At 46.9% G+C, this 22,266-nt stretch overlaps 1 protein-coding gene across 2 annotated transcripts in view; it reads left to right on the forward strand.

Annotated features, from left to right (window-relative positions):
* GRM7 (glutamate metabotropic receptor 7) overlaps positions 1 to 22,266 on the forward strand; it is a 233,624-nt gene that overhangs the window by 200,226 nt on the left and 11,132 nt on the right. For both annotated transcript variants that reach the window (XM_051627271.1, XM_051627273.1), the window contains 2 exons: positions 10,377 to 10,623; positions 15,091 to 15,187. In XM_051627271.1, the coding sequence (XP_051483231.1) occupies positions 10,377 to 10,623; positions 15,091 to 15,161 (318 nt within the window). In that variant the 3' untranslated portion in view covers positions 15,162 to 15,187. The remainder of the gene's footprint in view (positions 1 to 10,376; positions 10,624 to 15,090; positions 15,188 to 22,266) is intronic.

The raw sequence follows: 22,266 nt of genomic DNA on the forward strand, positions 1-22,266 counted from the left end.
GAGCAGCTGAAGTCTGGCACTGAATACCCTAAAATGCCAAGATTGTATGTCAGTCAGTTTAGCACTGCAGTGGTGAAGGTGAAGAATGAAATGAAGGCTTTCTCCAATGATGTAATCTTTGGCTAAAAATGACAGATGAAGAATTATTTCTAGCTCAGAAAAGCTAAGTGCTCAGCCAGTGAGAGAGGGAAAAGCCATTATTTTAATAATAGAAGTTGGGGATGTACGTTCCTTCTGTTACACTTCGTGTTTGTCTCTTTTAGTGATGTGTAACTTATTTTATAGTTATTACAACAAACATGAGTGTCAAGCAAAGAGATATTAGACAGTTCTGAGGATTGATAATGGGATTTCTTGAGCTGTTCACTTCTGTCTGCTTGAAATACAGCCAAACTCAGCTGTGACTGAAATTCCTTAGCACCTGAAGGCCCTGGAGTGGCGCAAGCGAGGTGGTTTGGTGGGTCTCAGGATACCTCCTGTGGACACACATCCATGCTGGACACCAACACTCGTGGCTGAGGGCCCTTCATCCATTTCAGAAATTCTTCCATCGGCTTGAGGACATGCCATTAGTGTAGAAGAAAAGTGACAGGAGAGATGGGTGCAGCTGTTTCCTGGCTCCCCGGTGCCTGTGGCAGCAGGTCCAGGAGCAGAGGGTCCATCCTCTGCCCCCAGAGCCATGCCCACTGCTCTGCCCACCCACCCACCACCTGGGACACGCTCTTCTCGTCCCCGTGCTCTGTGTCCAGAAGCAAAGACCAAGAGCAGATGAATCCGAAAGGAGACAGAACTTCATCCAATTTTAGTGGGAGACCTTGCTTCAAGCATTACTGTCCTTGCAAGGTTGTTTTGCTGGCACATCCGTCTTTGCCCAATTTCTACTTCAAAGAGACAACAAAACTCAGAAATCCTCATAAAGTCAGTTCCAGGGAGGCACTGATTTGAAACAACTTTAATCTTTTGTTGACTGAAGCCAGGGCCATCACTGTTCATTTCTTGGCTGAGCAGGTCCCTGTGATTCTGAGTAGTTCATGGGCATCTTTATTGTCTCTGTAAGTGATACGGAAAGGGATGATGGCTCTTTTTTTCCAGCAGACGTGGAGTCTCTGCTCAATATAGTCTGTATAAACCATTTGACTTGTGGGATGGTTCTTTGATACTGCTTCCATTTCTCTTTCAGGCATTTGATGCCCTTTGAAAGTAGCAACATGCTTTTCCATCGCCGCTCTGTCCAATTATCTGAATAATTTAATTTCCTTCATGATAAGCTGCTAGAGTTTCTTTCAAAGGCTGGAGACAAAATTCCTCCTCCTCCTGCCTCATAACTCTCAGAGCAAGTGCTTTAATATTTGGTTTTTGAATTATCATACAAATCATGGATATAATCCATAAACATTTTTTTGATGTATGCAAATGTCTTGCATAAGGAAGCTCCTATTATAAGGGAACAGGCTGTATAAAATATTTATCTCAAATAGCTAAAATGCATTTAAAATATATACAATTACTTCATCTTCTCTCTGCATATTTGCCTGTGAAACGCAAGCTGAAAAACTTGATGTGTCAGGTGCTTTTAGGACATGAAAATTTAAGCTGGCTTTGGCAGTGTGACATTAGAAGGAACAGTTTTAGAGTGCAGAGAGAGGGAACTGGAAATTAGTCTTTTTAGAGCTGTTTCCTGCTGTCCTGTCTGCCTTGGCACCGGCCTCTGCAGGTGGTGATCTTTCAGAATATGACCCCAATTTTCCCTTTTGTGTGCTGAGCCTCCTGCTGCTGGAAACATGTGGGAACATAATTCATCACCCCTGTTACCTGCATAACTCTGGTGTGTCACGTTGTGGGTGCCAAGCCAGGAACCACCAACATGTTGGCGCTGGGGAGCAGGGCTGGGGGTTTAGCAGCATGATCTCAGTCTCATTCCTTCCCCCGGTGTGGTGCTCGTGCTGTGGTGTCTGTCATCTTCTACCACCTCGTCAGGAGGGAACGAGATCCCACCTGACGTGTTTGTGACAAGGAGAATTTCACAGCTCTGGGCATCTTCTTCTCCCAAACCTCAGCACTTCGTGATGAGACTTGGAGGAACTTTTCAGAACGTGACAGGCTGTTGTCAGGCGGCCAGAAATGTCAGATCTGGCACCAAAGTAGCGTTGGTGTTGGCAGTTCCCTGGGGCAGGGCAGAGCCCCAGTGTCTGCAGCAGCTGTGGTTGCCCTGCAGGTCACCTCAGCTGTTGGCAGTGGGTGGCATCCTGTGGGCGAGGAGGGTGATTCTTGGGTGCCTTCCACTAGGCCAGGTTGCTCCAAGCTCCATCCAGCCTGGCCTCAAATGCTTCCAGGGATGGAGCAGCCACAGCTTCTCTGAGCAACCTGGGCCAGGGTCTTACCAATAGGTAAGGTAACCATGCGGGGTTCAGACCTCTTTATAAATGCTGCTCATAGGAACTTGATATGGGTCCTGTGGCAAGGAGGGCTTGGATCTGCAATGGTGACATCTCCAGGACCATTCAGTTTGTTGATCTGACTTTGATTTTGCCCTCAGCAAGTTGACCTTTTTAGGTGCTTCTATTTGAGGTGTTCTTGTTTTGTTGGTATAAATAGTGACTTCAGGCAGTTGCTGTCACAGAGCATGGTGGCTGTGCAGGTGCTTCAGGAAGCCCCTGCATGAGCTGCTGAAGCCACATGCCATGCAGGGACTGGTGCCTTTTGGGGGGTCCTGCTCCGTAGGGATCATTTCTAGGGGCTCTCCAGTTGAAGTGGGCAGGTCTTTGCCTCTCTGCAGGGATTTTTTGAAGCTGGTGTGTGTCAGGGGCCATATCAGTGAGGCAGGTTGCGTTGCATTGCCAGGGTTCATGGGGATCCATGTTTTCCAGAGGTGGGAAGGGTGTCTGAGGCTATAAGCTGTGCACACCCACAGCCACACCAGCCACTGGACCACCTTTCATCACCTTTGGAGATAGAGCTGTGGGAACTGAGCCCATGAGTTGTTGTTGCAGTGTATATAGCGTGCAAGGCTTGGCTAATTTCCTCAAGAGATTAATGGTGTTTAGTTTTCTGCTTCAATGATGGTGATTCTTCACATCCAAATGTCTTCTCAGCTCCCCCCTTGTTCTCTTAGTAGGAGTAATAATTGTCTCCAGTTAAATGCAGGAGAGCAACTCACCCAGGCACACAACATTTTTGTGATGATCTATTAGTTATTACTTCCACAGTTTATTTGGAACTCTAAATTTCTGGTTAGTAAGGCAAAAAGCACAGAGCAACCTGTGAAATTTAGTCATTTTATTATTAGCAAAGACAAAAAAAAAGAAAAGCCTTCAGAGGTTTGTGGACCTGCTGGAACAGGGGTTGTCTGAAACTGCCCTGGCAAAAAAAAAGAAAGAATATAAAGGCAAAATGTTTCTCCCTGCCTGTGTGAGGAGGTTTTCTTCTGAGCTGGCCAAGTTCTTCACTGTCCTAGTCCAGTGGTGGGGTGCCTGGCTGGGGGCTGGGGTCCTGTGTCCCCTGGTCGGGGCAGAGCTGCCACCGCAGGGTCTGCGTTTGTGCTGCTGGCGCTGGGTTTCAGTGCTGTGCTGGGACGGGCTGCTGCCTCCTGAGGGCCAGCAGAGATAGCTGGGGGCCTCTTGAAGAGAGGTGTCGTTATCACTGAGTGTAACAGAAAAGTAATTTGGGGAGCTGGAGCTGCTTTCCAAACTTTCACCTTTACTTTCATGTCTTCAGGGGGAGCTGTGATGTTGCTCTGAGGGTACTTGCTGTTCCCGTGGATCTGTTTTTGTTTTTCTGTTGCACTGATATATATCCACAGAGTTAACCTGCAGGTTTTTCTGATCTACCAGCTGTAATATTGTGAGAATTTCCAAAGAACACTAACTTAATAGACCAACTATTTTCACTGATGAAAGCCATCCAGCATCGGGGCTGCTGCAACCTGCCGGTCAAATGATTCCCCTCAGGCGCACAAAGCGCTTGTTCAGCTGTAGAACAAACGTGGGGCTTGGCTTGAAAATCAGTTTAGGAAAAATAAAACTGTCCAGTTCTGGGGCCCCCAACACAAGAAGGACGTGGAGTAGTTGGAGGGAGGCCAGAGGAGGCCACAAAGATGATCCCAGGGCTGGAGCAGCTCTGCTCTGGAGCCAGGCTGGGAGAGCTGGGGTGTTCAGCCTGGAGAAGAGAAGGCTCCAGGGAGACCTGAGAGCACCTTCCAGTGCCTGAAGGGGCTCCAGGAAAGCTGGGGAGGGGCTTGGGACAAGGGCAGGGAGTGACAGGGCAAGCAATAGGATGAGGGCACATATGCCCTAAGCCCCCATGTCCCTCAGGCCTTGAGTGCCCCGTGTGCCAGGGATGTGCAGCCCATCCATTGCACCTGGACTTTGCACCAGGAGCAGCCAGAACTGGGTGTTCCTGAACTGCCCTGCAAAGCAACCAACCATCTCAGGGAAATGTTCTGAAACCAAAATCCCATCATTTCCTTCAGTGTCACCTTTCCTATAATTACTAAGCACAGAATTTCTAATGAAATGGTGTGAGTGATTCGGTGACATTCCCACAGGCGTTTCACAAAGGCTATTTGTGTGCCTTGCTATTTTGTGCAGTAATAACTGCAATCAGCATAACTACTATGATTTGTTTATCAGACATCCCTTGGGAAGCATCCCTTGTCATCTGCAAACCCGAGTGAGCATCCTGATTTACATACCATAGCCTGTCTCCTGTTGCTGCTGAGTGGTGTTTCTGAAGCACCGTTGATGCTCATGTAGAGGGACCCAGTTGTCTTCCAGATGCTGTGGAACACACACCCAACAGTGCAACTGCCCAAATGGGCAACATCCTGGCAAAGCCTGGGCAGAAAGGAGAGCTGTCAGGACAGCTTCACAGGTAGCACTTGATACCCCTCAGACAACAGAAGTGCACAGTCCCTCTGGAAAGACGTGGTTGTCTGGGTCAAGTTGCCAATGCCTGAAACTCCCATAAATCAAGCAGGCTCGGGCCATGAGAACAGCATCTGCTTTTGCAGGTGGGTCTTTCTTTCCAGCTGAGGATATGGTGCTGCCAAAAGGAGGGGGTGGCACTGTGGGTCCATCCCCACACACACCCTGCACCCATGGGCTGTGACAGCAGCCAAATCCTCATGGGAGGGGCAGAAAAGGTCCCAAAAGGGATGTAAATGTCTGCTGGCTCCTCAGGTTCTCTTCAATTGGAGTAGTTTTAGGGCTGCTTTGCAAATGGGGATCACTGTATGGGGCCATCTGCCCTGGGTCCTGGCCTTAGGCCACCCCAGTCCCAGCTGGTGCTGCATGGAGCAATGCTTTGTGCCAACACCTTTGCTGGAGGCAGAAGGACAGGGGTTCTTTCTGAGCAAAGTCAAGGTACAAGAAACACAAGTTTCACTTGAAAACAGGTATTTTATTTGCCATGAGAATGATGTGGTAACTTCAGTGGGCAGGGACATTAGACACTAAAATGCCTGAGGACACATTTATATTCAAGTCGTTTTACCTTCCATTTTTTTGCAAACATAGAATGCAGTGGGAGCTAATTTTAATTTTTATTAAAAGATGTTTCACTTCCTTATTTGCACAACATAATGTAGAGAAGGAGTTGAAATCCTCACATGACCTGGAAGAGTCTTCTGGGAGATTTATAAACTGTCTGCTTCATATGTAGGAATATTGGTATTAATTCTCATCTAAAAAGGAGATAAATTGGTTTGTGATAACACAAGTCCAAAAATATCCAAAGTCACCACTTTATTTCCATATTACAAAATAACAGAATTTACTGTGCAATTAGAAAGCTGAGTTAGAGAAAAGGGGCAGTTGCTCCTGATCAGGCAGTGAATGCAAAGCATTCGCCTACAGAAAAGTATGTGTGACTCCTAAGGAGACCTTTCTAAGATCTGCAGCTGTAAGTTCACTTATTATGGCCCAGCAGTTGAGAATCTGTCTGCTGGGTTAGCAAAGCCCAAAAGCCCTGATCCTGCAGGGCTTCACTTCTGAGGGTAATCTGAGCTCCTGCAAAATCATCCATTCCATTGATATAATTTGTTCTATAAAAATTGCTGGTTATTAGATGTCTGTATTCAAGACCAGTCTAATTTTCTCTCAAGGTTTTGAAGGTAATTTTCATCATCTGCATGAATAAAGCAAGAATCTGAAAAACAGAGAAATCTAAAATTCAAATGGAAATCCTTTATGTAAAATAAGTGATAAAATCTAGGTGCCTTTGCATGTGAATGATCTCCTTAGGACTGAGTTTTCTCCAGCAGGCTTCTTTCAAAGTCTGCTGCATTTGTAACTCTAGTGGGTTAAGTTTAACATTAAGTTAAAACTGGTCAAAATTCCAAATCTGCTTTGTCCTTACATGGTAGCAAACATGGCTCCCACCTCTCCATGGGAGTGGGCTTGCACAGCCCGACACCACCTTGTCCTCAGACAGTTTTGCTTCCCACTGGCAATACTTAGCTCAGTCCCAGTTCTCATTCATGTCAACTTCGAGCATCTCTTGCCAATTCTGCATCTTAATTTCTTAATTTGATCTCAGGTTTGAAAACTACCAGGTTTCACCAGCCAGCTGTGACAGGCAAGCTTGAATTATTAGACTCTCATTGTAGGTTAAATCTTATCCTGTGTGTTTTAAGTCACCCATTTGCATTCATCTAAAATGCTTTCAGAGAGTTTATCAGAAGAAGTGAAATAAGAAATGGAATAGTTTCATGTAAACTGCATTTTTATGTTTGACTGGTAAAACCACAGAGCTGAGATAAAATACACAATGCTAAGGCTCTGCATAATAAGCATATATATTAATTTCCCTTATCTTGAGAAAGCTCCATTTGCCATGAGGAGCATTGTGTGTTGCTCATCTTGCCTCCTGCAAAGCTCCTTCCCCCTTCTATCTCCCAGCATTTGCAGGGTAGGAGAGGGGCTGGCCTGCTGCTGCAGGTGACCCTGTTGACTAAGTAACTGCTTAACCTTCAGCCCCTGAAGAGCAGAAGGAAATAAAAATGAAGAACCTGTGTGCACCCAGTAAAGCCTTTCCTGGTGCTGTGCTGGCTGCAGCCTGTGCAGTGGGAGCAGCCCCAGGTCAGCCCTGCTGGTCTTGCTGCAAAGCCACGAGCTCAGCAGTTGGGTTGGGTGTCCTGTTCCAAAGCAGGTTCCCCTTCTTCTCTTGCTGTGTACAATCTGCAGTTGTTCTTTTTCTTGGACTGGAATGTTAGTGCTGCACATCCAACTCATCAGCTGTTCCAAAATTCAGACAAGGCCACACGTAGGCAACAAATACTTCTGCTGAGCACCCCTTTGAAGTTCTATAGTACTTTTGAAAGCAGCTCATACTCAAAATGCATCTTCTGCTTTTCTAGGGTTTTTTTGTTGCTGTCACACACAGTGTGTCTGACATATGTGTCTGCAAGTGTGGTGATGAAAGTTATTTTGCTTAGCTAACAAGTTCATCAAAATTCCTGTGGGGAGCTGTTGTTTCCATGCTGAAGAAGGAGTGGGATTTGGGTGGAGAAAATCTGTAATCAAACATAAATATGCTGTTTCTGTCTGTGGAACACAAACACTTCACCATGTGTGTCATGCTGGCAGTTCTGGGCCACTGGGCCTTCTCTCCTGGTTTTTTATTTATTTATTGCCCTGTGGTCCAAATTCCTGCTTTCTGTATAAAGGTTTTTATAGTCTCTAGGAAAGTGAAACACTGTATAAAGGTTTTTATGGTCCCTAGGAAAGTGAATCAGGGGTTAGTTGCAAAACATTACCATGCATTTATCACCATGTGGCTGTTGGAACAGATTTTCTGTGAGTTCAGGCTGTTTGAGAGAACTGCTGAGCAGAGCACTGCTCTGCTGGACCCATCCATCTTGTGTGGCTGTGACAGCCCCTCACTGACATGGATCTTCCCCAGCCTGGCAGCCATGTAGGTCTCAGTGATGCTGCTCAGCAGCCTCTCCGTGCCTGCCAGCTGTGCTGGCATCTCTGGGACACAGACACAGGTCATTCTTGCTGAACACCCAGAGCAGCAGTGTCCTGAGCAGCCCAGGCAGGAGCTGCAGGCCCAGCAAGCTGCCTTCCCAGGGGCTTGCTCTGGGTGCAGAACTGGGACCCACAGTCCTGCAGGGGGATGTGATGTGTTGGGTCTGCAGCATCTTCCTGACCTTTAGAGGTGGTGGCACCTGCAGCTCCTGTCACAGTCGCAGGAGCTTTTTATGAAATAGAAATAATAATCCCCATAATAGCAGCTGGTGGTAAGTTACAAATACTTTGAATAGAAAGTTCATCCTTCAGCCCTTAAATGCTGTATTTTATATATTTCACCTCCAGCTATCAAATGTATTTGATAAGTATTTAAATATGTGATATTTATATCAACGCAAGGCACTTGACCCCAAGTTGCAGCTGATTTATGTGAACGTGGTGGAGAGGAGGAGCAGCTCCAAGGAAGCCAACTCTCTGCTCTTTTAAATGTTCTTACAACATAAAGAGACATAGTGCTTATGCACATAGAAATGAAGGTGTAGAGTGTAAATCTGTTGTGTAACAACATTCAGCTGCAAGGTGTGAGGTGAGGAATAACCAGCCAGGTAGTAACTGCGGTGAGGAGCAGCCACCAGCCTGACTGTGAAAAGCAGACCCTGTTTCTCACAGCCATGCTAGGAGGTAAATCAGGAACAAACCTTCAGCAAGGAGTCCTTCAGAGGAGCACCAGGCTGGGGTGGAGCAGCAGGTCAACAACAACGTCCAGGCTTGGAAGAGACAGAAGAGCCTGAGGTCTCCCCCGTGGCTGAAGTTAGGAGAAATGATGGCATTACCTGCCAACAGGGGCACCGTGGTGCCATGCTGCTCGACACAAGTTCTCCAAAGGACAGCAAGTGTTTAAAAATACTGAATAAGGTGACAGAGGGTGTGATGGTCACCTGCTCTCCATGCCACCAGGAGAGGACAGTTAGCAGCTTTGTTCAGGGACAGACTGAATAGTTTGGAGACTGGGGGCTCTGCAAGAGTTGGGTTGGGAGACTGTGAAGCCTCCCCAGAGGGTGACTTCAGGACGTGGGTAGAGAGGGTGACCTGCAGCAGTGGTTCTGTTGTCAATGGCTTCAGACAAGGTGATTCCTTGGGCTCCCCCCCAGCCTCCAGTGGTGTGGCTTTTCACTAGGTGAGAGGGGTGTGTCCCAAAGGCCTGACTAGGGCAACATTTCTGATACCATGAGTGGAATTTCCTTCTGATAGTAAGTAGAAACTGGGAAAGCACTTTAGTTTCTGCTTCTCTGTATGGAGACACATCCATGCACAGCATGTTTTTTATGTTTTCTGTAAGGCATTTTATTGCCTCCAGCAGTGGTCTTAATCACTGGAGTAACAACCTTTGTGTAGATATAACTCACAAGGCTGGAGACATTATTATCTTTCTAAATATGGGAATCTGGAAAAACCTGGGCAGAGTCAGCATTTTACTTTGCTATTATATTTATTCAAGGAGCTTTTCCATCAGAAATTCAGACTGATTGGCACTGAATAGGAGGAGAAGGGGAAATAGTGTTCTGATGAAAGCACCGTCCATGGGTAATGATTTTCCCATCTCTATGGATTTACTGTGTATTTAATTTTTGAAGAGGATCTGCACAGACTTTGCTGCCTTTCCAGCTCCCCCACACCTGTGTTGTGCCTTCTGCCTTTTAATGGTGCCCAGTCCTCTGAACTCACAAGAATTGTTCTAGTTCATCTGTTGTCTCCTGTGAAGAGATAAAAGAAAGACGAAGGCTTTTCTAGCCCTGTATATTTGCAGAGTACATTTTTGAATCTGTGTGGTTTCTTTGAGTACTCATCTGGTGGCAGTACCTGCTCTCTGACTTGCAGATATACTGCCTTTTCATAAGCACAGCTGAACATCAGGAGCACACAAATAATTGTGTATTCTCTGTGAAGTTATTTCAATGAATATTCTATTCAATGACTATTATATGAAGCATCACAGTAAAACAAAAAAAATAATAATTCCCACCTTCCTCAAGTTTTTTTTAAAAGTAAGCTTTTTTGGCTAACCTGTATTATTATAGTTCCTCTTCTAGAACTCACGGGAGACCTAAATTTAAATGTATACCAGCATTAATGCAATCCAAATCTGATCTCCAGTCTTCCAAGCTCTGCCAGGAGCGCTGAGCAGCAGTTGTATAGTTGAGGACACTCACAGGTTCTGGCACTGGGCCTCCACCCAGGCTGTTGGTGTGTAGCTGGTGTCTGTTGGACCTCAGGGTGGTTTGCAGTGCAAAGGTCTCACTTTGGCTGCAAACTCATTAAACGCTGCTAGTAAACGGTTACTTGATGTTTGCAGATCTGACGCTGTCATCTTCTTGGTAATAGTGTCTCATGTGTTGTGTCTCCTAGCTCTACATACAAACCACCACACTTACAATATCCATGAACTTAAGTGCTTCAGTGGCCCTGGGGATGCTCTACATGCCGAAGGTGTACATCATCATCTTCCACCCCGAGCTCAACGTCCAGAAGCGGAAGCGCAGCTTCAAGGCGGTGGTGACAGCAGCCACCATGTCCTCCCGCCTCTCGCACAAGCCCAGCGACCGGCCCAACGGCGAAGCCAAGACCGAGCTGTGTGAGAACGTGGACCCAAACAGTGAGTACTGCTCAGCTCCTGCTCCTGCAGCCTCTGCAGACCCTGACCTAGACCTGAGGGGTTAGGGCTTGTCTATTATTTGATCTTCGCGCTTCAAGCTTTTGGGTATCTCCCATGTAGGATATGAAATCCTCTCTCTCCTCCTGGGGTTTTGAGTTGTGCCAGTTGGCAGTGACTCCTCGCAGAACATTTTGGTAGCTGTGAGGGACTCCTCTCCCCTTCCCTCCTTTGTGTGAGAGATCCACAGCATCCTTGAGAGCTGGAGCCTTCAGCCCGTGTCACTCCCCAACCTTCCCCACCCCGGCAGGTGCAGTTTCCGGGATGGATAGAGGGACAAGTACCAAAGTCACTGATAGCTCTGCTAACCTGAGTTGTAATTTTGTTTCTTTCAAAATTTCTTTACAAAAATCCCACAGTCTTTGAAGGTTCCCATTTAAGGATTTTATCCGGCCCTATAAAAGTGAATGCAAATCTTGCCACTGATTTAAAAGGAAAATAGATCGACAAGATGCTTCCATCTTGCTAATGTGCATAGCAGGGTATATTGTAGCACAAAATTACATACTGAGGCCATCAAATTTGATTTGCATTTGAATCTGAAAGGAGTTGAGGAAGGAGACAGCTGCACAACTTTGTAGTGTCTCGGAAAGGTTTAGGCATGTCTGCAGTTTTTATGAAAACCAGATCTGGATGTGGTGAAATGCCCTTTCCTTGCCCGTGATCCGTTCATCCATTCACTGCTGAAATTCCTGCCACTTCTTGTCTATTAACTGAGTATCTGCCTCAAAGCAGCAACTCTGCTGTCACAGCAAAGGGGGAGCAGGCAGCAGATCACTGACACAGCACTTCTCTTCCCTCTCTTCACCCCTGGAGTATTTTTCTCTGATGTCTCACCACGCAGGTGTGCCAAGTGCATTCTAACTGGAAAAACAAAACTTGTCTTTGGAAACTGAACGATGATTCTGACATGAGAGGGTGAGGAAATAACTTCTCATAAGTGAAGGACCATGCTGTGCCTCCTCCTCCTGAACAGAGCCCTTAGTGCAGAGGAAACGGGTTCATTTCCAGTGTTGGGGCATCACCCAACAGGAGTGAGAGCTGCTGCCAGGAGGAGCCCGTGAGGTGACCCAGGCCAGGCTGAAGGAGCCCCTTCCACTTGCTCTGTGTCTTGCCCACCCCTCACTGAGCTGCTGCTGCCGAGTTCCAACCTCCAGAGTGCAAACCCAGCCCTCCTGGGGAGCTGGGGCAGCAAAGCACCTGAGACAGGCAGGTCGGGAAGGGCCCTGAGATAGACGGAGGGAGGGGAGAGCAGAGAGGAGGAGGGATGGGGATTTAGAAAGGGCAGGTGAGGGTCTGATGTTGAACTGCTGGTCAAATTTCCCCTCAAAGACTTGAAAAACAGGAAAAATACCCAAGTTGTGATGCTGGAATGTTCCATGCAGAAGCAGAGGTAGAGCCCTGGGGGAACTGCAGCTTGGGGGTCTCCTGCTCTGTGTGTCCCCTCCTGCTCTCATTCTCCCACACTGCATCTTACTGCTGTTTTCAGACTTGTAAGAATATTCCCCCCCCTGCTGAGGAACAGTCAGATTTTTCCCTGGGAAGGCGGGATGTTTATTAAAACCAAATATTGCTCCCTTAACCCACCATCTTCCTGGTACAAGCAGCATCTTTCCACTCAGGACCATATACTAGAGTGTGTTTTTAAGAAGTAGGGACTGAATTCCTCTGCTTGCCAAGATCTCCCAGTTTCTGCCCTAAGCATCCAGGCTGCAGCCCAGCTTTGGTGACACTGATCTAGAGCCCTCCCCCCTGGGAATGAATCCCTCACAACTTCAGAACAGGTGTGTGTAGAGGAGACTGCTTTCTGTGAACTCATGTGCTGCCATGGGGGCCTCTGCAGCACAGAACTGTGTCTGTTCAACCCAGGCAGTCAGGAAACGTGCAGTAGTATTCATTTAGATGACTTTCTCCAAGTACTGGGCTTTTAAACTTTTTATGGTCTGGAAAATGAATTTACTTTTAAATCTTTTCATTATTTTTATATATAGTACCATCTGTTCACATTATCAGCTGCACCTACTACTACTATCTTGTTCCCTGGATATGTGTGTTAATAAGAATTATTAGAAAATCAGATTAAGTAAACTACTGCTGTACTTATAGTATTGGGGTACATTTAGTCCCAGCATGGGCTACCACAAAATCTTCTGTGCTCTCCTAGAGTGTTAAATAGGTTGTCAGTCAACCCCCTCATCAGGCAACATTCAGCACATATGTCTCTACAAGTAACTAGTTGAATACCTGAATTGAGTGTCTTCTTAAAAAAAAAAAAAAAAAGATACTTTGTTTAAAAAAATGTCTGCAGTTCCACTTATAGGTGGAAAAATTGCAAACAATAGTGATGAGCTCAAAAAGGCAGTGTCGTGCAAGCAAAGCTCTCCACATTCTCAGTGAAATTTTGAAAATGGTTTCCAAAAAATAAATAAGGTTTTGATGTTTCCACAGCAATTTAGCTGAGGAGCACAGGGATGGGAAGTCCTGGTGGTTAGTTCTGTGCCAGGCTCTTCTGAAAGTCACTGTGTTAGGCTGGAAGTAGATTAATGGAAGGGATTAAGGGGTGAATCTGAGACTCCTCAGCACTGTGAAATGAGCTGAGATGACCTGGTTTAGCCACCAAGAGTTTTCTCCTAAGTGCAAAAGTACAGTTGGGTTTTCCAGTTTGATTTTCTTCTGTATTGCCTGGTGATGCTGCTGCTCATGGCTTGCTCGGGTGCTGGAGACTGGAGTTGCCATGTCTATTGAAAATACACCAATATTTCATATTTCTTCAGAAATAGTTAACACCGAACCACGAGAATGGGGTTCATGTACCTCCAAACATTGGGGAGTTTGGGGACTAAGCCCAAATTTATGGCCTGTCCTACTTATATGCCAGAGTCAAAATCAAAATGAAAGCATGGATGGTTTTCCAGAAAAATAGTCTTGATAAAACCTCCATGATTTAGTAAATGTGAAAACAATTCCTAATGAACTGAAGACATGCATGTAGAGCTGGAAGGCCTATAAATTACCTGAGTGGTTTCCTGGGAGCACGTGGTCCTCAGCAGTGGTGCTGGGCGTTGTGTGGAAACACTGCACACAGGTCTTGGGTGATCTGTGGGAATCTGAGCTTGGAAAAAATGTGCAGAGCATTTTGGAGGGCTAGGCTGAAGCCCTGGGGTTTTAGCGTGAGTATAAAAGAGGAAACTGCATTCACGTGGGAGGAAAATCACTTGGAATGCAGGGACCTTGTATCCCACCCATCAGGAGGAACGGGACTCACTGTGCTGCAGCTTTTAGTTGGGATATATGGGAAGAAAGAAATTGCACAGGTTGAGCTCCCCATTCATGTCTTGGGACAGTTTCCATGCTGAGTGGGATATATTAAGGCCAGGCTTTTCCATCTCAAACTGTGTTACTTATGAAAACCTCCTCAATCATTCCAGTTTGCCATCCAGCACGAGCCTGTGTTCCCTGATGCAGCAGCTCTGTCCTGCTCGTGTGTGTTTGTGGCAGATTCAGATGAGCCAGAAGGTCTAAAAACATAGTTTTCAGTCTCTTTTTCAGTAGGGTTATAAGTTTGTGGCCTTTTAAGTCAGCAGGTGATTTGAGGGCTCAGGACCTGTGCTGACATATTCCAGAGGATTTTTATTCAGCATTCACCAGAACTTCCCTGGCCATGGATCCCCTTGTCAGTAGGGAAGTGCAGTGCCTGCCCTTGTCCCCAGACAGACCAGGCACCATTTGCACACTTCCATTTCTCAGCAGGGCTTCCCTAGGTGCTGGTCCTGTGCATCCATGCAGGCAGAGCAGGCTGTGTCCAGCCTGGCCTTTCCCATGCCCTGAGAAGGGTGCTGCCATTCCAGGCTCCCGTGGCAAGCTGTGGGTGCTGCCTGTGGCACACAGACACCTGTCCTGTGTGCTCAGACCTGCAGCCACCACCAGGCCCTGCTGTGCTTGTGTATTCACTCCTGTGCAGCCTTTTTAGCATCACTGACAGGATGTTGCCCATTCCATCTTTCTAAGGAAAACAAATAAAATGGTTGTTAATGTTGTGGAGGAGCCTGAGAGCCCCTGCAGGGGTGAGGAAGGGCTGGGGAGTCTGAAATTAAAGCCAAAATGTTCCAGGCTTTGGAACTCAGGGAAGAGAGGAAAAAAAAAAACCAAAACCAAAACATCCACCAGACCTGCTCTTTTCTGAGCAGCTGCTCCTGTGTTCACAGGTACCTGAGCTTCTGTGAACTGGTCCATTTATTTCTAACCCAGAGCTAATTTTGTATATTGGCATCTCTCAGCTTTCCACGATTGCTGCTCTAATCTGAGCTCTCCACTTGCAGTAATGTCATGGCCCCTGTGACAGGGCAGAATTTGAAGAGTTTATTGTGAACAGATCTGTTCTACATACCAATATATTTACTTTTCCTGTAGACTGCATACCACCAGTAAGAAAGAGTGTTCAAAAATCTGTTACTTGGTACACTCTTCCACCTACTGTATAGCTTTTGCCTGCTTTACCTTCCAAAAGGTAAGGACAAATCTAGCTTCTTATTACTTTATTCTCATATTATTATTGGTTATTATTATATACATAAATGAGGAATGTGTGTCAGCTGTGTTCAAACAAGTATCTAACTTAAAAATTGTTCACGTGCCCATTACCCAAGGCTCTGAAGTGCTTTTTGAAAAGGGGAGACCCAGGACTTGGGTGCTTTTGATCCCTGAGCTGTATCCCAGCAAAACCAGGGATTGCTTCTGCTTCCCACCAGCAGAGGTGGATTCCAATAAAGCCTTTGAAGGTGGAGATATTTGATAACAATTTTAAAAAGGAACAAACAAATGATCAGAAGTTAATTATGGCAATCAGATCTAACGACTAACAAAATGTTTTCTGAGTCATTTCTAGCAGCTTTACCAGCAGGGTTGCCTGGCAGCAGAAAAATAATGTTTGCTAACGTGTGAGCAACCTTCTCCATGCTGAAAATATAAATGGCTCAAAAAAAGTTGGCAATTATTTTTTTCATGGTGGGTGATCCCAGTGGCCGCTCCTGAACAACCTCCAGTGAACAGTTTTTGAGGGCTGGCTGCTTCTGCGTGTTGTGACTGCCCACCTGTGATCTTGTGAGCTGGTTTTGTCTCTGTGACTCCATCAGCTGGGTACTGCTGCTATTCTAGTGAAATGGGAGGAACAAGAATGCACTTGGTGTTGGAGACAAATGACTAACGACCATTAATATCCATTTCTCATATCTGCAATTCCACGTGTGGGCTCAGGTGGCTTCTGGGGATGGGTTGCTGCAGCACTGGGCAGGGGGAGCTGGAAGAAATTGCTGTATCCAGCCTTTGGAATGACTGGCTGAGCCCTAATAGAATCGTAGATAGAATCATAGAGTGGCTTGGGCTGGAAGAGACCTTAGAGATCATCTAGATCCAACCCCCCTGCATGGGCAGGGACACCTCCCACCAGCCCAGGCTGCTCCAAGCCCCATCCAACCTGCCCTTCAACACTGCCAGGGATGGGGCAGCCACAGCTGCCCTGGGCAGCCTGGGCCAGTGTCACCACCCTCACACTGAAGTATTTCTTCCTAATGTTTCACCTCAATCTCCTCTTTTCCATCTTAAAACCATTAACCCCTTGTACTATCACTACACACCATATCTCCCCAGCTTTCCTGGAGCCCCTTCAGACACTGGAAGGTGCTCTAAGGTCTCCCTGGAGCCTTCTCTTCTCCAGGCTGAACACCCCAGCTCTCCCAGCCTGTCTTTGTAGGTGAGGTGCTGCAGCCCTTGGATCATCTTTGTGGCCCTTCTCTGGACTCCTTCCAAGAGCTCTATGTCCTTCCTGTATGTCCTTCCTATTCCATGTCCTTCACCTATGTCAGTAAAGGTAGGAATGTTACTTGAATCAAGTCTCTGAGTCATAGGAAAAAGAACAACCCTAATATCTTTAGCTGGTGTAAATTGCCACAGCTGCAGTTTCAGTTCAACTCGAGTTCTTGTGAAGTGCTCAAATTGCTTTTTATTGTACTTGAATCACGGCCATTATCCTAACTTACACAGAAAGCCTCCTTCAAGGTGGGAAGCTCTTTAAGATCATCAGGATGACCCCCCTCACCCAGGGCCAGAGTCAGAAAGGTCGATGTTGGATGGTTCGGAGGGAAATAAAAAAAAGTAGTTGGAAAGACAGGGCCACTCAAAGTATTATTGCAAATCCAAAGTGAAAGAGTAAAGGGCAAGTATGTGAAGATGAAATTGCCAGAGGAAGGAGATGAGATGAATAGGAGGGAGATAGAAGAGACTGTCTCAGGAGAAATCACTTTTCGTAGAACCATAGAATGGCTACGGTTGGACGGGACCTTAAAGATCATCAGCTGCCAACCTCCCTGCTATGAGCAGGGACACCTTTTCTAAAATAAAATGTTAAAAATGCTGAAAATTTAAAGAATTAGGAGCTCATACATTTCTAGAAATTATTTTTCCCGTGTACCAAAGACTTGCAGTCTGCAAAGGCACACTACTTTTGTCAGCCAAGTCCTGGAAAAAGCAGTTGCCCGTTCAGATGCTTTGAACAGACGTTCAAGTTTGGGCCGTGCCGAGCTGTGAAAAATGCTAGAGTCGAGGGTGGTTTGGGCTTGTGCTGGTCTTGTCCACACCAGGGCTCCTCTGCACCAGGGACTGTTTCCCATTTCTCCCCCAGAGTGTCTCTGCTCCAGCTGGGCTGATGTGCAGCTCTGGTTGCTGTGCTGTGATTTGTTCTTCCCAGGAATACAAAGCAAAGCACAGCAAGAAGCAACACACTGGCTTGAAAGCAAAGCAGTGATCTCAGGAAAACATCAGCCTGGTTGTAAACTGACTTCTGTTTTGCTGTAACACCTTGTGTGTCAGTATGAACACAGGGCTTAAGCTGTTCTTGGCTGTATCGGTTCCTGCTGCCTGGTGCACAGAGAGATGCATTTATAATGTTTCCAGTTGTTTCCTGGGAGTGACAAATAGGACTTCCTTGCTGTTGAGACTTGAGTACAAGGCTTGAAAAACTCTAAGTGGTATCTGGGTTGGGGAGAAAATTGTCCATCACCTGAACAAGGCAAAGAAACACCAAGTGCTTCTGAGGAGCTGTGGAGTCCCACTTGCTGCTGCAGAAACCTCTGCAGCACTTTCCATGACTTCTCCTAAGCTGGTGCAAAGGCTGTGGCTTTCTCTGGCCCGTCCCTCCAGCATGCTGGAGTTCCTGAGCACTCTGCTGTGTGTGGTACGTGCTGCTCCACTGGAATCTGCTGCGGGGTGAGGTGGACCAAGGAAGCCATGGCATGGGTTGCTCTTCTGCTCTGGGAAGGCTCCACGTGGTGCCCATGAGCTTGCACAGAACTTATAACAGCAGTCAGAGCAAGACTCAATGGAGAGTGCCCCCCTGCTTCTTTCGGTGGGATTGTTGTTCTGGGCACTGTTCTTTTGGTTGCTTTTTGCACCGAGCTGTGCCCGGGGTCCTCCAGCACCTGGAGCTGCTCTGGCGGGGACGGTGCTGAAACGCTGCAACTCGGCAGCAACCTCTCCTCATTTGTCCGTCCTTGCTGCTGAACTTCAGCTGGATCTGGGCCAGAGGCTGAGCATGTGTAAGTCCCAGGGATCTCATTGCTTTGGAGAGGAAAGGTCGATTGCTGTTAGCTGGGGCTGTGTCCTCAGCCTTTAGGGCAGTATCTGACCTTCCCCCTGCTCTCTGTGCCACAGGGCTTGCCTGCCAGGGGTCAAGGACACAGGGAGGAGCAGCTCCCTGCTCAGCAGAAAGGTTTTCTGAACTTGGTGCTGCAGCTGCCAGACCCTTGACCTTGGCATTCCTCTTGAACTCACGCTGGGTTTCCCCGAAGCTGGTCCTGCTTGCTCCTTTGGGCCATGACTTCATCTCCAGTGCTATCTGAGTTAATTTGAAAATGCCCATCGTTGCAGCCCTGTGCAAGGGCAGAGCTGGGAGGGCTGGTGTGTCCACCCTGAGGCCACGGCCACCACTGCTCAGCAATCAGAGCAGCACTGGCAGCGAGGGCAGGTCAGTGCCAGCTGGGGCAGGGGCTCTCCACCAGGGCTTGGGCACTGGGTGCTACTTCCAAAAGGGTTCCAGCCGTTTTTCCAAGACATTTTTAGCTGGATCTGCAGGCAGAGGGATTTCCATGGTGACTGCAAAGTGCTGAGGTCACTCCTAGGATACGTGTGCTTGGGTTATGCTCCAATGAAGCTGTTGTGATGTGAGTCGTGACAAGGTTTCAAAACACCCTAGGGCTTATGTTGGAAGAGGGAAATAGTTCAAGTTACTCTAATGCCAAGGATTTTCCATGCCTGTCCTCCTGCACACAGCCCCTGGGATCCTGGGACACCCCCAGGGCCACCTCACCCTCCAGCAGCAGCGTCTCTGGGGACTGGGCAGCTCTTTGAAGGCTTTGGGTCCCAGTTGTGTGATGTTCTGCAGGTCATCAGGCTTCTGAGTCCGTGGCATAGAATAATTGTTTTCTGGAATAGAGCATCATTTTTGTTTTAATCTGGCTAATTTCATCCTGAGAAAGTGCTCTGTGATTAACCTCACTTGAAGGATTTTCTGTTCTGTGGGGGCTGCTGAAGAGCGAGAATTTGCAGACAAAATTAATAGGCAAAAGACTTTGACAGGTCTTCACTCTATTTTTATTCCAGAATGGCTTACTGACAAGCTAAACATTTATCATAAATCTCTTCTAACGATGATATACTTATTTTAAAAATATTGCAGAGCTCCACCCACACAAGCCTGTGCAACACCCCGGGTTGGTCCCTGATACTTATTTTTCTGTTTCCCAAGTGGTAAAGGATTTTATTGACATTTTACTGGTCTGACCATGGGACGAGTGGTGCTGGGGGTGCCCAGCCCCACCTCTCACCCTGGGTCTGTGCAGTGGCACCCGCTGGGCTGTGGAGCTTCATCTGCAAAACAGGTCACTGGTGAGGGGAGGTGCTCAGGCACAGAAGACACTGAACAAATTCACTTCCCTTTTCAGCCAGTTTTTCAGTTAAACTCGGTTTTCTCTCCCCCCTCCACTTGCATTTGCACTTTCAATTTGCATTTTAATTTTCACCAGTGTCTCCAGGTCTCACTCCCCACCTGCATCAATGTTTTCCTTCAGGTTCTCTACATCCCTGACAGCACCCTGATGCCAGGCAGCCAGCCTAGTGCCAGGAATCATTCTCTCCCTAAACCATCTGTGTGATACAAGGGAGTTTGCAATTACTCTCCTTGGCAATGCCAGGTTAGGCATTTCATGGCATTTCAGGCTGTGAAGCGTGGCCCTCACAAAGGATCCATGGCTTTTAAACCACAACAACACTTTGCATGGCTGAGAGCAGGAGGTGGTGTTTAAATGCTCCCTTTCAAACCTCTCAGAAATGAGTCCTTTTGCAGCTGTTGAATGAGACCCAAAGGGAGGTCAGGGGAAGCCAGGTCTTCATCGTTTTGACTTTGTTAAGCATAGCTGGACTCCAGCTAATTAGGAGATTAATATTATTATTTTAAAAATATCATTCTGTGGGCAGGAAATGTTGCTGGATGAGCTCCAAGCCTGCCATGCAGGGCAGTAGGTGCCATGAGAGCCTGGGGAGGCTGCAGGCTCTGGGTGCAGCACAGTTCCTGCCAGAGCCTGCACCAGGCCCTCCTGAGGGAATGTTTGGGGATCAGTGCCTTTCTTTCTACAGCTCAAAATAACTGGATTTGATTATGTACTTCAGAACATTCCCATAACTGCCTGCTCCCATATTAATTACTTTGCAGACTGTCTCACACCTCTCATCACTTACATGAGACAAGACTTGTAAACAGGCAGGGAAGTGTCAGGCTGCTTTAAAACCTGAAATTCTTCATGCACTTAAACACTCACCTTATAGTTTGATGTTTGAACAGTGATGGGTAAAACACCTTATCCGTGGCTATAAGTGCTTTGGATATTAAAAGCTAGGTAGTTAGATATCTCTCTGAGACACAGATTAGCATTAATTAGTATATTAGTATTCCTCTTTTGTTCCATTGTTTCTCTTTGTCTTTTTATGTGATCTTTTTTCCTAGGAAATTCAGAAGAAGAGTGAGCTGTACATTTTGCAGATACTGTTACACTTCATGAAGCAGCCCCTCGCTCCCTTTTTTGCCTAATCAAGTCTTAGCAGTGCTGAGTTCTCCCTCTGACTAATTTATCAGTCCTTACATCCTCTCAGGGAGAATTTGTCAAATTCATAAATTATAATATCAGGGAAAAGACAAACGCTTTTGGCTCTTGTCTTCCATATATTTATAATGAGACCCATTCTCCTGAGCAGGGTGAATGTCACCCTGACAGGCCCCACTCTGATGACCTGTGAAGTGCAGTGGTTGTGCTTCAGTGTGATGCTCTGTTCCCTGCCGTGCTCCCCTTGCCTTGAGCTCAGGGGTGGTGAGGAGGGATTCTCTGCTTACACACATGGTCCTGCTCAGCTCTGCCCAGCAGCAGCCAGTAACCCAGGCCTTCAGGTAAACACTTTATTTTCCTGCTTGTCAAAGCAAGGCATAACTTTTCTTTGTTTTTCTTTTCATGAAAAAAACGTAATTAAAAATTCTGTGCCGAGTTCTCTGCTCTGCTGCAGTTCCCATGCAATGGTTTTACAGCCATTGGCATCACAACAGCTGCCACAGACTGCAGGGAGCAAAGGACAGCAAAAGGAATTCTTGTGAGGACATCCAACATCTGGCTCAGAAGCAAGCAGCTTATGTTTGTGATGAAATCTGTACAGACGACCAGGTTAGGAGCAAAACCTGTATTAAATCAGTGAGTTATTTTTTTTTCCCCTTGGGTATAAAGGAAGGCTGCTCATAGCTGCCACTGAAGGAACAGGATGGAACACCTGTGGCAGTGCAGGTCAGTCAGCAGAAGGTCCCCAGCAGCAGATCCAAGGGGGATCCAAGGCTCCCTTTGGCTTTCCCCAAGGAAGAAGGGAGCCCAGGCTCACGGGGAGGGAGCACAGCCCCTTCCCTCCGGTTTCTGGAGTGGGGTTTCAGTTCTGTGTCAGAGCCGGTGGCTTTGCTGCTGCATTTTTATTCAGAACAAAATATCTTTGTGTGTTTTCTTTTCTGCTGTGTTTTTTTCCAAGTTGGGTGGTGGTTGCAGTCCTGGAGCCCAGGCTTTAGCAGAGCAGCTCGCAGGCAGGCAGAGCAGTAGCAGTGGAAGGAGTGTTTGTTCACAAAGCTATTGAGAATTTGGTGATCTCAAAAAGCTAATCATAGTAATGATGGAGTGAAAAGGCCAGGAGAATGGAAAATAAGCACGATTACAGGCAAATGAAGTTCTCAAAAGTAAGGCACAAAGCCACATGGTTCTGCGGGCGTGATTGTGGGTGTGAGGGAAACTGCCCAGAGACTGAACAGGTGAGAACAGCAAAACCCCCTGGGTGGAGCCACATCAGGGCCTGACACAGCACATCCCCCTGCTCTCCTTTGTCCTCAGGGGTTTTACCCCAGGCCTCGATTTATTTTGTCACCTTGTGGAAAACAAACCCTTAGAAAATTCCAGGGTAGTGCTGGGAAGTGACAGAGCTGATGAGCTGGAGCATGTGAGTGACAGGAGCGTGAGG

Source organism: Apus apus, chromosome 9, assembly GCF_020740795.1.
Source record: "Apus apus isolate bApuApu2 chromosome 9, bApuApu2.pri.cur, whole genome shotgun sequence".
Lineage (NCBI taxonomy): Eukaryota > Metazoa > Chordata > Aves > Apodiformes > Apodidae > Apus > Apus apus.